The sequence below is a fragment of the Leucopleurus acutus genome, assembly GCF_964270905.1.
Source record: "Leucopleurus acutus genome assembly, chromosome: 8".
Lineage (NCBI taxonomy): Eukaryota > Metazoa > Chordata > Mammalia > Artiodactyla > Delphinidae > Leucopleurus > Leucopleurus acutus.
Window position 1 is genome coordinate 104466660 of NC_139151.1, and position 13556 is coordinate 104480215.

Sequence of the window (13556 nt, forward strand, 5' to 3'; positions counted from 1 at the left end):
GGTTCTTCTTTCCCAGTCTTGTTGCGGAGCTGGGGCACAGGGAGAGGAGTCCTGTCACCCAGCCCTCTGAGCCACCACCAGCCAGCCTGGCCACCCTGGGCAGGGCCCCCAGGCTGGGGACAGTGGGAACAGAACATTCGTATTGGGAGTGTCCCAAAGTGGTGGTTGGTGGACTCCGCCTCTAGTTACCAAACTCCCCTGGCTACTCCACTCAGACCTGCTGGGGTAAGGGCTACCCGTCTCCAGGAGGGGCACCGGAGTAGGGTGGGGGCCATGGCTTAGGGCTAATTTCCGGGTGGCAGGAAGAAGCGTGACCCCCTGGCTCCCTGCTCACTCTTAGGGGCCACGGAGTAGCTGTCCCCCAAGCCCACACCCAGTCCCGTGACTGCCTTGGGGTCCAGAACCCTCCTGCCCACTGGTTAAGAGGTGTGGTCTGTAGCTCTGTCAGTGGGTGTCCAAGTGTGCCCCTTGTGTGTGTGTTTGTGTGTATGTGTAGGTGGGGCAGCCCTGGTCCCTGCACTTACGTGTGAGTCCCCATGGGGGTGCCCGCGGGCCCACATGGGTGCAGGCAGGGGCGGTGGAGGGCGCCTGGAGGTGGGGCGCCCCGGCCCACGCTGCCCTGCTCGGCAGGATGGACCTCTTCGCGGACACGCTGCAGCGGCTGCGGGAGGCCTTCGACTCGGGGTGCACGCGGCCGGCCGAGTTCCGGGCTGCCCAGCTGAAGGGCCTGAGCCGCTTCCTGCAAGAGAACAAGCAGCTTCTGCAGGAGGCGCTGGCGCAGGACCTGCACAAGGTGGGTTGTGGGGGGACAGGCAGGGGTGGGAGGAGGAGGGCAGGGGTGGGGAGGTTGAGACAGGGGGGATGGGGGCAGCTGCATCCTCCATGAAGGGGGAACTAAAAGCCGTCAAACCCCGCCTCCTTTCCTGTGCCGTAACCCGCTCTTCTGCATTCACCCATTCATTCATTTCTTCATTCACTCCACTATTTTTTTCTTTTTTTTGGTCGTGCGGTGCAGCTTGCGGGATGTTAGTTCCCCGACCAGGGATTGAACCCACGCCCTTGGCAGTAAGAGCGCGGAGTCCTAACCACTGGACCGCCAGGGAATTCCCCCACTCCACTACTATTTATTGAACACTTACTATGGGCCAGGTACTGTTGTAGGCTCTGGGGATACAACAAATAAAACAAAGTTCTTGTGTCCAGGGAGCTGGGCTCCTGGGGAGAGACACAACTAGACAGTGAATAAATACACAGCCTGTTGGATGGTAATGAATGCCATGGAGAGACACTCCCAGTGCGAAGGGGGTGAGAGAGGGCCAGGGTCAGGGTGCGGTTTTGTATGTGGGGGTCAGGGAAGGTTTCTCTGAGACAGTGGCGTTTGAAGGAGGAGGGGGAAGGATCCACGTGGACAAGGGGGGAAACAGCAGAGGGCACAGCATGTGCAAAGGCCCTGAGGCAGGAGGTGCTTGGTGTATTTGTGCTTGAGGAGCAGCAAGGAGGCCAGAGTGGCTGAAGGGGAGTGGAAGAGGCAGAGGTATGCAAGGGATGAGGTCCAGGGAGCTGGGTCACACCGCTAGGGCCGCATGTGGAGGACTTCTGCTTCACTAGGTACCGTGGGCATCATGGCCTCTGTCCAAACGCTGGAGGCCTGGGGGCTCAGCCCCTCCCATCTCCAGCAGCAGCCACAGCAGGACCTCAAGAAATACACTTCCTTGTAGGCAGCCTTCCACCGTCTCAGCCAGCAGGGCCCACCCGTGTGGCTGCCGCTGCCCTAGGACAACTGTCCAGGGGCTTCGTCTCTGGACAAAATGTCCCTCGAGCTTGCCACAAAGGGCACGGTGCCCAAGCTCACCCCTGATGCCCCACTGGCCCCTCACCACCTGTAACTCTCCAAGGCTGTGCCTCTTTACCAGCTGGTGAGGTGCTGTTTTGATACTTAACACCTAGGACAGGCCCATGGTGCACATTGGCTGCCGGCCAGCCCCTGTGGTCACCACTTGTCCCCAGGGGGCTGCAGCAGTCCCACACTGGCTCGTGCTGAGCGCTGAGCTCATCTTCTCCCCAAACCTCCTGAGCTCATGAGCAGAACCCTGGGGTCATCCCTTTCTGCCCTCCTGCCTCCCCTGCCCTTCTGGTGGGCCTGCTGGCCCCACCCAGCTCATGAAAGAGATGCCGGCACTGGCAGGCCTGGGAGGCCCTCTGCAGCCTCCTTGGGCCCCACCTGATTTGCAGGCACCCAGCCAGGTGTCCAGAGCAGTCACTTCGAGACTAGTATCTCGTGGCACCTGGGGTCATGGATCAGGGCACCCCCGTTCACGGGGGTAGCACAAGTTGGCCACAAGGACTTGTCCTGAGGACGTGGCCTCCTGGTGACGCCTACTCCCTTTCTCGGGGTCCTCAAACCTTCTGTTTATCACCACGCTCCAGGACTGTAGCCAGGTGAGACCGGGCTCCCTCGTCTGCCATTTCTGGAATCGTCTGCTACCCCATTTATGAAACCAGGGCGCCGGGTCGTACTCTCCTTGGCTCTCTGACACCCAAGGGGCCTGGCTTTGCCTCCCTGTGGGGAGTGTCCATTCACTGGACCTGGTCCAGGACAGAGGGGGCTCACACCCCCTACCCTGGCATGTCGGGCTCCCTGGGGACTGACACCCCACTGAGCCTCTGCCCTGCCCACCAGCTGGCCTGGCCTGGCTGCCTCCGTGAGACCTGACCCGATGGTCTGTCTGGTCCCTGTTCTCCCTATGGCTCAAATTTCACCTCCTGCCTGCAACCCTCAAGCCTCCAGGAGCCGGCGCCCCACAAAGGAAGCAGCAGCCCAGAAAATCCAATCTGGTCCCGGCCTCTGGCCTGGTCCCTCCCTCTGGGCTCAGCCAGCCCTGTCCCCCGCCTTCCCAGCAGGCAGCATCTGCCCTGTCTGACCTGCACAAATCGTCCCATTTAACCCCCAACAGCCCTTCCAGGTAGAGGTGGTCACACCCAGTCACCCCCAGAGGAGACTCAGAGAGGGCGCGTTCTTGCCTAAGGGCACAGAACCCTGGCTCAAAACAGCTGCTACTCTTCCAAACTCCTGACATTCAGCGGGGTTCAGATTAGCCCTCAAACAGGCCCAAACCTCAGTCAGGTCACAGGAGACCTCGCTGGGCAGGAGTGTGGGCTGTGGACACAGACATAGTAGAAGGCATGCCTGAAGCAGGCTCAGCCCCTAGAAGCGCTGGTGGGCGTGGCTTCTCCCCCCAAGGCCCCTGCGCCCTCCCCCTCCCCCCAAGGCTCAGCTCTGGCACTCCTGGGCCCATCGCCCTCTCCTCTGACAGGAAGGAACTTGCACCATAATGGCTGAGTCTCAGGCATCAGGACAGCCTGGCTCTTGTGTCCTAGGCCATGGGCCTCCAGCTGCCTGCAGCCCACAGGCTGCTCCCTCCTCCCTCGTGGGGGTGGGGCAGGCCTGCCAGCCGGCATAGATCAGGACAAAAGCCCTATTGATTGTCTCCTTTTTCCGACTCCTGCCCTTGAAATCTGCCCTGGCCCCTGGGCTGTGGGAACTGATGGCAGAGACACCTGTCCCCAGTGACCAGTCCCCAGTGACCCAGAGACACCTGTCCCCAGTGTCCCCTGCAGACTGACATCCACACAGCAGGCCACAGAGGGCCACACAGACAGTCCTGTTCAAACTTAAGTTAGAGGCTGTCCCTGCTCTGCTCAACAGTCCTCACCCCAGCTGCCTGGCCTCGTCACCCCACCCACTCTTCTCCCTGCTAATCAGGAACATAGCAAGCCTGAACCCGCCCCAGGGCCTTTGCACAGGACATACCATCTGCCTGGAATATTCTGCCTCCAGGTATCCATGGGCTCCTTCCCTCCCTTTCCTCACTGCTCAAATATCACCCCATCCCAGAGGCTGGCACTGACCATCTTATATAAAATAGAGCAAAGACACACACACACATACATGCGCACATGCACTCACACACACGCACACACACTCCAGCAGTCTCTATCCCTCTTACCCTGTTTCATCCTCCCATTGCGCTTGTCACGTCCTAATGGAGTAGTCAGCGTTCTCATCATCACGTCGACCGTGCGTGCCCCTACAATGTCAGCTCCGTGGGGCAGGTTTTCTGTCTGTTTCAGTCACGGCTGCATCCCCAGCACAGAAACGGCACCCACGCACTCTAACCATTCAGTGAACATGGAGTGAATGAATGAATGAATGAGTGAATAAGACAGACCTTGCCTGGGGAGGCTTTGCCCACCCCAGGGCTCCGGCCACCTGCGGATCCTGGGTCCCCTGGCCCAAGCCCTGCCCTTGCCCCTCCCCCTCCCCTGCAGTCAGCCTTCGAGTCAGAGGTGTCTGAAATCAGCATCAGCCAGAACGAGATTAACTCGGCCCTTAGGAACCTGCGGGCCTGGATGAAGGATGAGAAAGTGCCCAGGAACCTGGTGAGTGACCCTGGGCGTCAGGGCCGCAGGCAGCCTCTCTGGGTGACAGGCGGTGCTGAGGGGCTGGGGTCTTGGCACCTCACCGTTCACCATCACTCTGGCCCCGACCCAGGCCACACAGCTGGACTCGGCCTTCATCCGGAAGGAGCCCTTCGGCCTGGTGCTCGTCATCGCCCCCTGGAACTACCCTCTGAACCTGAGCCTAGAGCCCCTGGTGGGCGCCCTCGCAGCAGGTGAGAGGGAAGCACCACCTTCTCCCTCCACCTCCCGTCCATCCCCCCAGCCTCACAGCCGCCCACAGAGCCAGGGAGGAGGGGGGAGCTGGCACCAGGTAGCTAAGAAGGCCTGGTTCCCATCTGGCCCACCATCCGCAGGCTGTGTGGCCTTGGGGCCGGCAGGGCACCTCTCTGAGCCATATTCTTCACCTGAAGGTGGAGTGAGGCCGGCACCTGCCCTGCAGGTGTGAGGACTGCATGGAGATGGGGAGTGGCTACAACTGGCCCCCCTCTCCCCTCCCCACCCTACCCCACCCCCTCTCCCCGCCCCGCCCCTCAGGGAACTGTGTGGTGCTGAAGCCCTCGGAGGTCAGCAAGAGCACTGAGAAGGTCCTGGCCGAGGTGCTGCCCCGATACCTGGACCAGGTGAGCAGGGCCAGGTACAGAACAAGCAGCTACACTGGGGCTGAGCAGGGCTAAGCAGGCCCCGCTGGGCCGGGCAGCCCTTGGCGTGGCTCCTCAGACAGGACCTGAGTTCCAGCCTCACTCCTGCCTCCTCTGGGTTGTGTGGCCTTGGCCAGGTCACCGCCCCTCTCAGCCTGTTTCCCTCTGAGTGAAACAGAGGGGTGGGGCCTGTCCCCCGGGGGTCCCTGTCTGTCTCTTGTCGGCCCTGCTGGCCCAGCCCCGGCCTCAGTCCCAACCCCAAACCCGCCAGGCCCCAACCTTACACCTGTTGGGCTAGGACTGCCTGTGCCTAGTGCCCCTGGGGAGCTCCCCGCTCCCCACTGCCCCCGACCCAGCCCACCTGGAGCCCGGGCCCCAGGCAAGGGGGGAGCCGTCCCAGGCACGCAGGCAGGCAGGCAGGTGCCCTCTGGGCTCTCAGGCTGGGGTCCCAGAGGGAGCCCGCCGCCCGTCTGGCTTGCAGAGCTGCTTTGCCGTGGTGCTGGGCGGGCCCCAGGAGACCGGGCAGCTACTGGAGCACAAGTTCGACTACATCTTCTTCACAGGTGAGGAGCCAGTCTGGGGGTCGTGCGGGATGGGAGAGGTGAGAAGCTTGCCCGGCCCCACCCTTAGGGGTCTTATCCCCAACTCTGAGAGAGGGACAGAAGCAGCCAGCCAGCCAGGGAGGATGCAGACTGGGGCAAGTGCTGGGTGGTGCTCTCGGCCCCAGGACGAGCTTGCTCCACTCTCCCTGCGCAGGCTGGGGAGCAGCCCCGGACCCCTGGGGACCCTTGGGAGGGATGGGCCCCATCCCGGAAACAGGCCTCTCCACCACTCACCACCTCACACATCACAGCATCTGTCCTTGCTGAGCTCCCGCTGTGCCAGGTGCTCATTCCTGCGCCCACGGCCCTTCTGGAGGGCTGGACAGATGAGGGTTTGGGGGCTTGGGTGACAAAAAGATGCAGTGCCCACTGCACTAGCCAGGATTGGGGCAGGCTGTATTTTGCTCCCAGAGGTCACCTGCCATCACCCTGACATGTGCCCATGTGGTCCAGACACCACCTAGCTTCAAGTGACCAGGATGGAGTTTCCAGAAGAGATGAAAGGGTGGAGGATACAGACAAGGCGAGGCCCTGGAGGAGGGAGGAGGGGACCCGCCTCCTGTGTTGCACACTTTGTCCCCATCAGAGCAGGGGACGTGCCATCTCTGCCTTTCTCCTCCCCAGACCCTGCCACGAGCCCAGGACAAGGCCTGCCAGCTGCCACCTTAACAGACAGGGAGGGCGACTGTGGGAGCAGAGGGGCCAGGGTCCTCCGCTGTTCCTACAGATTCCCAGGGGCCGGAAACACCAGGAGAAGGAAGCCGGGGTGGGGGGTGGCGGGGCACCTGACCACCCTCCACCATCACAGCCCGAAGCTCAGTGGACTCTGGGCCCTGGCCCCCCAGGACCGAGGGTGCAGAGACAAGGCAGGCAGACCCCCGGAGGCCAGCTTCTACGCCAGGTCCCCGAGGCAGTCTGTGCAGAGGCCGATGGACCGCCCGAAGCTGCTCCACCATAATCTCCTGACTTCTCCAGGCCTCAGTTTCCTTATTGGTATGATAGGGGCCATCCCCAAGTCACAGGCCTGTCTTAAGGACAAATGAATGAATGGAAGCCTTCGTCACAGCACGTGGCCTGGGCAGCAGCCACTCACTCACTCACTCGGTGAATGTTTACTGAGAGCGCAGACGGGCACGGCGAGGCCTTGGGATAAAGCAGGGCTAAAGCCTCCTCCATTGTCATGGAGCCCGTGCAAAGGTGACCAGGGTGGAGGTGGGGAATTCAGTTGTGGGCGTAGTCAGGAAGGCGGGACAGACTAGGAGGTGTTTGAACAAAGATAGGAGGACCTAAGGGAGGAGCCGTGGTAGGGGAAGGCCCCTGGGGCTGGCTCAGCCGACAAGGGGGCCTGGATGGGAGGGAACGAGGGCAGGGAAGCAGGAGGAAGTGAGACCAGAGAGGTGACTGGGCTCTGGGCTCCCTCGGGCCACGGTGGCTGGCGAGAAAGGCCAGGGTTATCACATCACGACAGGAATGGCAGCGTGGGGCCCTGGGCCAGGCGTGGGCAAGAGTGTGTCGAGGCCTGGGGGCGCTGTCAGGAGTGTTTGGGGGTGGCTGAGTTGAGGAGGGGACTGTGAGACCCAGGACACCAGCCCAGAGGAGAGGTGGGGACCCGGGGGAAGGGGGGGCAGACGGTGGGTGTGGAGGGCGCCACGGCTGCCAGATTAGGTCAGGGAGGGGAGACCCAAATGAGGACCAGCTAGAGCTGGAGCCGGGCCATAGGAGTTACTTTCAGAGGAGAGTGGAGAGTGGGGAGGGACTTAGGGCAGCAGGTTAGAAAGAGTCGCCTGCAGGCCCAGCTGGGATCAGAAGCAGGGAGACGGGGGCTCCTGGCTGTCTACCTGGGCAGGTCAGGACAGGGAGCTGGGCCTGGCTTGCAGCTGTGGGCAGAGCTCCTCGGGGGGGGGGGGGGGGGCTGGTGGGGGAGTGGGGGAGGAAGGGGAGGGGGACGACCTGAAAAAGGTCCCAGTGCAGCAGCAACTGACAAGGAAAAGCCAGGTGAGGGCCACGCTCCCCCGCCCACCCCCACCCACCCCCACCCCGCCCTCTACTCTACTGTCTCTCCAGGGAGCCGCAGGGCAGGGAGTGAGCCCCCTTGAGGGGTCCCAGCCCTGGGCTGAGGCCATCCCACCTGGCCCAAGTGACCGAGAGCCACTCTGGTTCCTTCCACCCCAGGGAGCCCCCGAGTCGGCAAGATTGTCATGGCTGCCGCCGCCAAGCACCTGACACCCGTCACGCTGGAGCTGGGGGGCAAGAACCCCTGCTACGTGGACGACAACTGCGACCCCCAGACCGTGGCCAACCGCGTGGCCTTCTTCCGCTATTTCAACTCCGGCCAGACCTGCGTGGCCCCCGACTATATCCTGTGCAGCCCCGAAATGCAGGCTCGACTGCTGCCCGCCCTGCAGAGTGCCATCACCCGTTTCTATGGCGAAGACCCCCAGAGCTCCCCAGACCTGGGCCGCATCATCAGTGAGAAGAATTTCCAGCGGCTCCGGGGCCTGCTGAGCTGTGGCCACGTGGCCATCGGGGGCCAGACCGATGAAAGCGATCGCTACATCGGTGAGTCCCGCCCTCCCTGCCACTGTGCCCCACTCCCAGCCCACCCCAGCTAAGGCCCCTCCACGCTGGGGGCCACAGCTGGGCCCCGAGTCTGGGCCCAGCCTGTAACCTCGGGCCCTGAGGCTCCCCGACCCCACTGCTAGAGCCCAGCCTGGTCCATGGCTCTGGTGCCACGATTCCGTGACACCAGTGTTCCGCGTTACCGTGTCTGAGCCTGTGACCCCACGACTCAGCCCTCTGGCCCAGGCTCTGGATTCTCCAAGCTCAGACCCCAGAGTTCTAGGGCTCAGGTTCCAAACTTCAGCCCCAAGATCTGCTGCTCCACGGGGCCATGACCCCAGGTCCTATGCGCCCACGATTCCTGGTTCTGAATTTCAACAGCCCGTCCTGAGCACCCGCTACGCTGTGAACAAAGCAGCCCCAGTCTCCCGGGCCAAACGGCTCAGAGGGCGACGCTGCTCCCCAGCAGGCTGGGACCCGGGACCTCAGGTCCGGTCACCCTCTGACTGTAAGACCAAGGCTGAGGGGCTCTCTGGGCCCCACGGGCCCCGGTCAGGCCGGGGAGCCCCTCAAGGTCACTTCCTGGGGGCTGTGGGGAGATCACTTTCCCCAGAACGTCCCTGAGCCTGGAGCCCTGGGTCCCTGGGCCCTGCCTGCCCGAGGCCCCACCCCTGGGGCTGAGCCGTGCCCTGTGCCCGGGCAGCTCCCACGGTGCTGGTGGGCGTGCGGGAGACGGAGCCGGTGATGCAGGAGGAGATCTTTGGGCCCATCCTGCCCATCATGAACGTGAGGAGCCTGGACGAGGCCATCGAGTTCATCCGCCGTCGGGAGAAGCCCCTGGCCCTGTACGCCTTCTCCAACAGCAGCCAGGTGGGGCTGGACAGAGGTGGGAGCGGGTGGCAGCAGTGGAGGGTGGAGTGAGGTCAGCAGAGGGTGAGGTGGCACCAGGACCAGAGTGGACCAAGGGGCCTGGCAGGAGGGGCGGGCGTCCTGGTCCCTCGGGGACAGTCATAGGAGCTCTGGGACGGTGGCGCTATCTTGGCTCTGTCCTCTCCTTTCTCCTCGGGGCAGCAGGGCCTCCCCCTGCCGTCCAATCTAGGCCACATTCTTCTGGGCCTTTAGTCGGCAGCTCCCCAGGGTCTTCTCTAGGGTCCAGTGTCCCCTCTAAGTCAGCCCCACCTCCATTCTTCTGCATCATCATGGCCTGGTGGCGGCAGTGTCCCCTTTCTCTGCCTGGCTCATGGAAGGCACACACGACGTGGGATGGCACGACTGGGGGAGGATGAATGACCAGGACATGCAGGCCCAAGCATGAGCCCTGGTCCCCTGCCCTTCCCTGGAATTTCTCTCAGTGGGATTTCTGAGTCGGCGGATGGGGGTCCACTCCACCCACCAGCAGGCAAGCCCCGACCTAGCTGTTACCTGAGGGTCACACGTTGCAACTAACTATAACCAAGTTTTTGTGCAACTACTGTTTAGTGTCTACTAATCATTCCCCCCCCCCCTTTTTTCTTCTTTTTTATAAATTTATTTATTTATTTTTGGCTGCACTGCATCTTTGTTCCTGCGCGTGGGCTTTTCTCTAGTTGAGGTGAACGGGGGCTTGAGGCGAACGGGGGCTACTCTTCGTTGCAGTGCACAGGCTTCTCATTGCCATGGCTTCTCTTGTTGCGGAGCACAGGCTCTAGGCGCATGGGCTTCAGTAGTTGTGGCAGTGGGCTCAGTAGTTGTGGCTCGCGGGCTCTAGAGCGCAGGCTCAGTAGTTGTGGGCTTAGTTGCTCCGCAGCATGTGGGATCTTCCCAGATCAGGGCTTGAACCCGTGTCCCCTGCATTGGCAGGCAGATTCTTAACCACTGCGCCACAAGGGAAGTCCCCCACCCCCACCCCACCGCCCTCATTCTTCAAATACACCTACAGGCTGAAGAGGAAGGGCCTTCATTAAGTCAAGCAAGGATCAAGTTCATGTTTCCAAAACCCAAATCTCAATGTCCTCCCTGTCCTCCCTCCCACAGGCCCCCCGCTGCGTCCCTGCCCCACCCCACCACTGGCCTCCCCACCTGCCCTTCACTCTGCCTGGGGGGCCCTCCTACTCATCTCTGCCCCGCCTTGAGACTCAGCAGGCACCTCACATCCCTCCCGGGAACGCCTCCCTGACTGCCCGCCCCTCACCCTGCACCCTCCACGTCCCCAGGAGGATGCTGGGTTTCCCACCTCCCCATCAGGCCTGAGTCTGTGTCCACAGTCACCTGCATGGGCCACAAGCAAGGGATGCTCAGGAAACACGTCTCCAGTTGGGGACGGGTGGCAGGCTGCTCCACAGCCACCGCCTCCAGCTCTCACGGTGGCCTCAGACCCTGCAGTGGGTCCCAGGGCCCTGAGGGGTCTGGACAGAGCCCCCGCGGCCCCGGCAGCTCCGCCACCAGCCTCATAGCTGCTTGTCTCCCAGGTGGTCAAGCGGGTACTGGCCCAGACCAGCAGTGGGGGCTTCTGTGGGAACGACGGCTTCATGCACATGACTGTCGCCAGCCTGCCCTTCGGAGGAGTGGGTACGTGCCGGCAGAGCCACGCCCTCTTACCGTCATCTCTCACCCTGCTCCCCTCTGCAGCGTCTGAGGCGGAACCTTCCATACCTGTCTCTGCATTTACATATGTGGGTGGGCCCACAGATACACAGTTCAGGGTTTTTAAACATCACTGATTGCAGGGGCTTAGCACACGCAGGGCGGCCTTGGGCCTTCTCTTTACTCCACAGTGAGGCTACGTGCTGCTCCTTTAACCCCTCCTGTGTCCCCTCTGTCCCATGCTCGGCATGTCGCACAGGAGACAGGGGCTCCTGCCGGCTCCCCCCTCCACCAAGCCCCAGCAGCCCCCAGTACCGCTGTGAAGTCCTGGCCTCTGAGGCTGGTCCCAGCAAGCCTGACGGCTGTGTGATGCGAGGCCACCACTTCCCCTCTCTGAGCCCACCTCCTCCTCAGGGGACGAGAGGGCCAGAGGCTTGCGGTCCCGCCACCTGCCTGCACCTGGCACTAGAGTAAATGACCAGCAGGTCCTGGCGGGCTGCCCTGGTGGGCCTGGACCCTCCCTGGGGAGCGGCTGGTGTCACAGGAGCACGGCAGGCTGAGATCGATGCTGTGGTGGTGGAGGTCCAGGGCTGCGCACCGCTGCCGTCCCCAGTTCTGGAACCCTCTTCCCCAGCACCCCCTCCTCAGGGAAGCGTGGGGCTCTGTCTGCAGGTGAATCCGACCCTGCTGCTCCCCTGGCAAAGCCTTCCACGGCTCCCAGGCCCTCAGACGGAGCCAGGGCTCTGACTCAGCTTCCTGAGGCCGCCCTTCCTGGTCTGGCCACGGAGTCCTGCTCCCGCCCCTGCCCCGCTTCCCTGGTTGCTGCCCCAGACACACAGAGCTCTGCCCAAGTCCTGACACACCACGGTCACCCACCTCCAAGGCTCCCTGAGCTGTCCCCGAGCCTGGGCCCCTCTTGCCCCACACATCCACCTTATCTGGTCGCCTCCACATCCCTCAGGCCCCACTCACTCAAGGAAGCCCTCCCGGATTACGCCTGATCCCACCAGGCTGGAGCCCTGGGCTTCCCCCTGCCGGGTCCTTGGCTGCCTCCCTGCTTGGACGTTGCGACTCGTGGCAACACAGCACGTCTGTGGGTCTGAACACTTGCTCAATCCCCGCAACTCTAGGAGGTGGGCGCCACTGTCACCCCATGTCACGGAGGAGACCAAGGCGAAATCACTTGCTTACGGTGACATGGCCACTTCAGAGCTGGGATTCAACCCTGGGCAGCTGCCCTGGAATCCACTTTTTTTTTTTTTTTTTTTTACTTTCCATCTTTCCTCTCTCTTTTTTTCTAATTGAAAATGTTGTGGTTGAGAGTCCGCCTGCCGATGCAGGGGACGCGGGTTCGTGCCCCGGTCCGGGAAGATCCCACGTGCCGCGGAGCGGCTGGGCCCGTGAGCCGTGGCCGCTGGGCCTGTGCGTCCGGAGCCTGTGCTCCGCAGCGGGAGAGGCCACGACAGGGAGAGGCCCGCGTACCGCAAAAAAAAAAAAGAAAAGAAAATGTTGATTTACAATGTTGTGTTAGTTTCAGGTGTACAGCAGTGATTCAGTTTTATTTCAGTTATATATATATACACGCTCTTCTTTTCAGATTCTTTTCCATTATAGGTTATTACAAGATATTGAATGTAGTTCCCTGTGCTATATAGTAGGTCCTTGTTTATCTATTTTATACAGAGTAGTGTGTGTCCGTTAATCCCTAATTCCCAATACATCCCCCACCCCCCCAGAATCCACTCTTGACCACTGTCTACCCATCGTGCCCCAGCACCTGGTGTCCCCAATATTTATTTGAGTGGGTGCTGGGGCCAGGCTCAGGGCTAAGCCCTTTACCCACAGCATCTCATGATTAGCCCACTTTACAGCTGGGGAAACCAAGGCTCGGGGGGTGAAGTAGCCCACCCAGGTCATACTGTGTGACTGGCAGAGCCCAGGTCTGTCTGATGCTCCTCGGCTGGCCACTGGGGGCCTAACTGCTGTGTTCCCTGTCACTGTACAGGTGCCAGTGGGATGGGCAGCTACCACGGCAAGTTCTCCTTCGACACCTTCTCCCACCACCGCGCCTGCCTGCTGCGCCGCCCTGGGCTGGAGAAGGTCTACGCTCTCCGCTACCCGCCCCACACTCCACGCAACCTGAGGGTGCTGCTCGCAGCCATGGAGACCCGCAGCTGCAGCTGCGCCCTGCTCTGAGCCACCCTGCGCACAGGGGCTCCGAGCGTCCCTCCCAGCTCATGTCTACGAGTCCTCCGCTGCCGTGGCCACCTGAGGCTGGTGGAGACATGACCTGAGGTCCACGACACAGGGGGAAAACACCTGCCGGGGCCACGGCCCAGACCAGTGCTTGCCCTCCTCCCGCCTGGGGCTTCTCTTTTCAGGCCCTCAGCTGCCCCCCAGCCAGGATGGGCCAAGGTTTGGGAGCATCGGAAACAGTGCAGTAACCTGCCCTCCTGCTCCCACGCTGGCCACCTGTGTTCCGGGAGACGAGGGAAGATGTGGGCACCTCTCAGGACAGAAGGTGCCCTTTCTGTGGAGGGTGCAGAAGGGGTCCTGGCATCCGGTCCATGACACTGCGGGCCTGCTGTGACCTGGGTCGTCCCCGCCCTCTCTGAGCCTGGTTCCCTATCTGTTGCACAGAGGAGGTGCTTAACACCTCCTGAGATCATCATGAGGATTAAATTTTGGAGCTTAATTGCCGACTCCAGGCTCCAGGCATCCTGTCTCCTCATTT

At 62.0% G+C, this 13556-nt stretch overlaps 1 protein-coding gene across 3 annotated transcripts; it reads left to right on the forward strand.

The window, feature by feature from the left end:
- Positions 1 to 630: 630 nt before the first annotated feature.
- Positions 631 to 13018, forward strand: ALDH3B1 (aldehyde dehydrogenase 3 family member B1; the record flags this gene model as incomplete). 3 transcript variants are annotated; one of them, XM_082844714.1, is made up of 9 exons in its annotated part: positions 631 to 793; positions 4330 to 4440; positions 4553 to 4673; positions 4996 to 5081; positions 5581 to 5662; positions 7874 to 8260; positions 8964 to 9130; positions 10708 to 10807; positions 12828 to 13018. In XM_082844714.1, the coding sequence occupies 9 exons, from the start codon at positions 632 to 634 to the stop codon at positions 13016 to 13018; spliced, it is 1407 nt and encodes a 468-aa protein (XP_082700840.1). The 3 variants fall into 3 exon arrangements, with proteins under 3 accessions (XP_082700840.1, XP_082700842.1, XP_082700841.1); XM_082844716.1 differs by lacking the exon at positions 5581 to 5662 and having other exon boundaries at positions 632 to 793; positions 8143 to 8260; XM_082844715.1 differs by lacking the exon at positions 4330 to 4440 and having other exon boundaries at positions 632 to 793.
- Between the last annotated feature and the right edge of the window lie 538 nt (positions 13019 to 13556).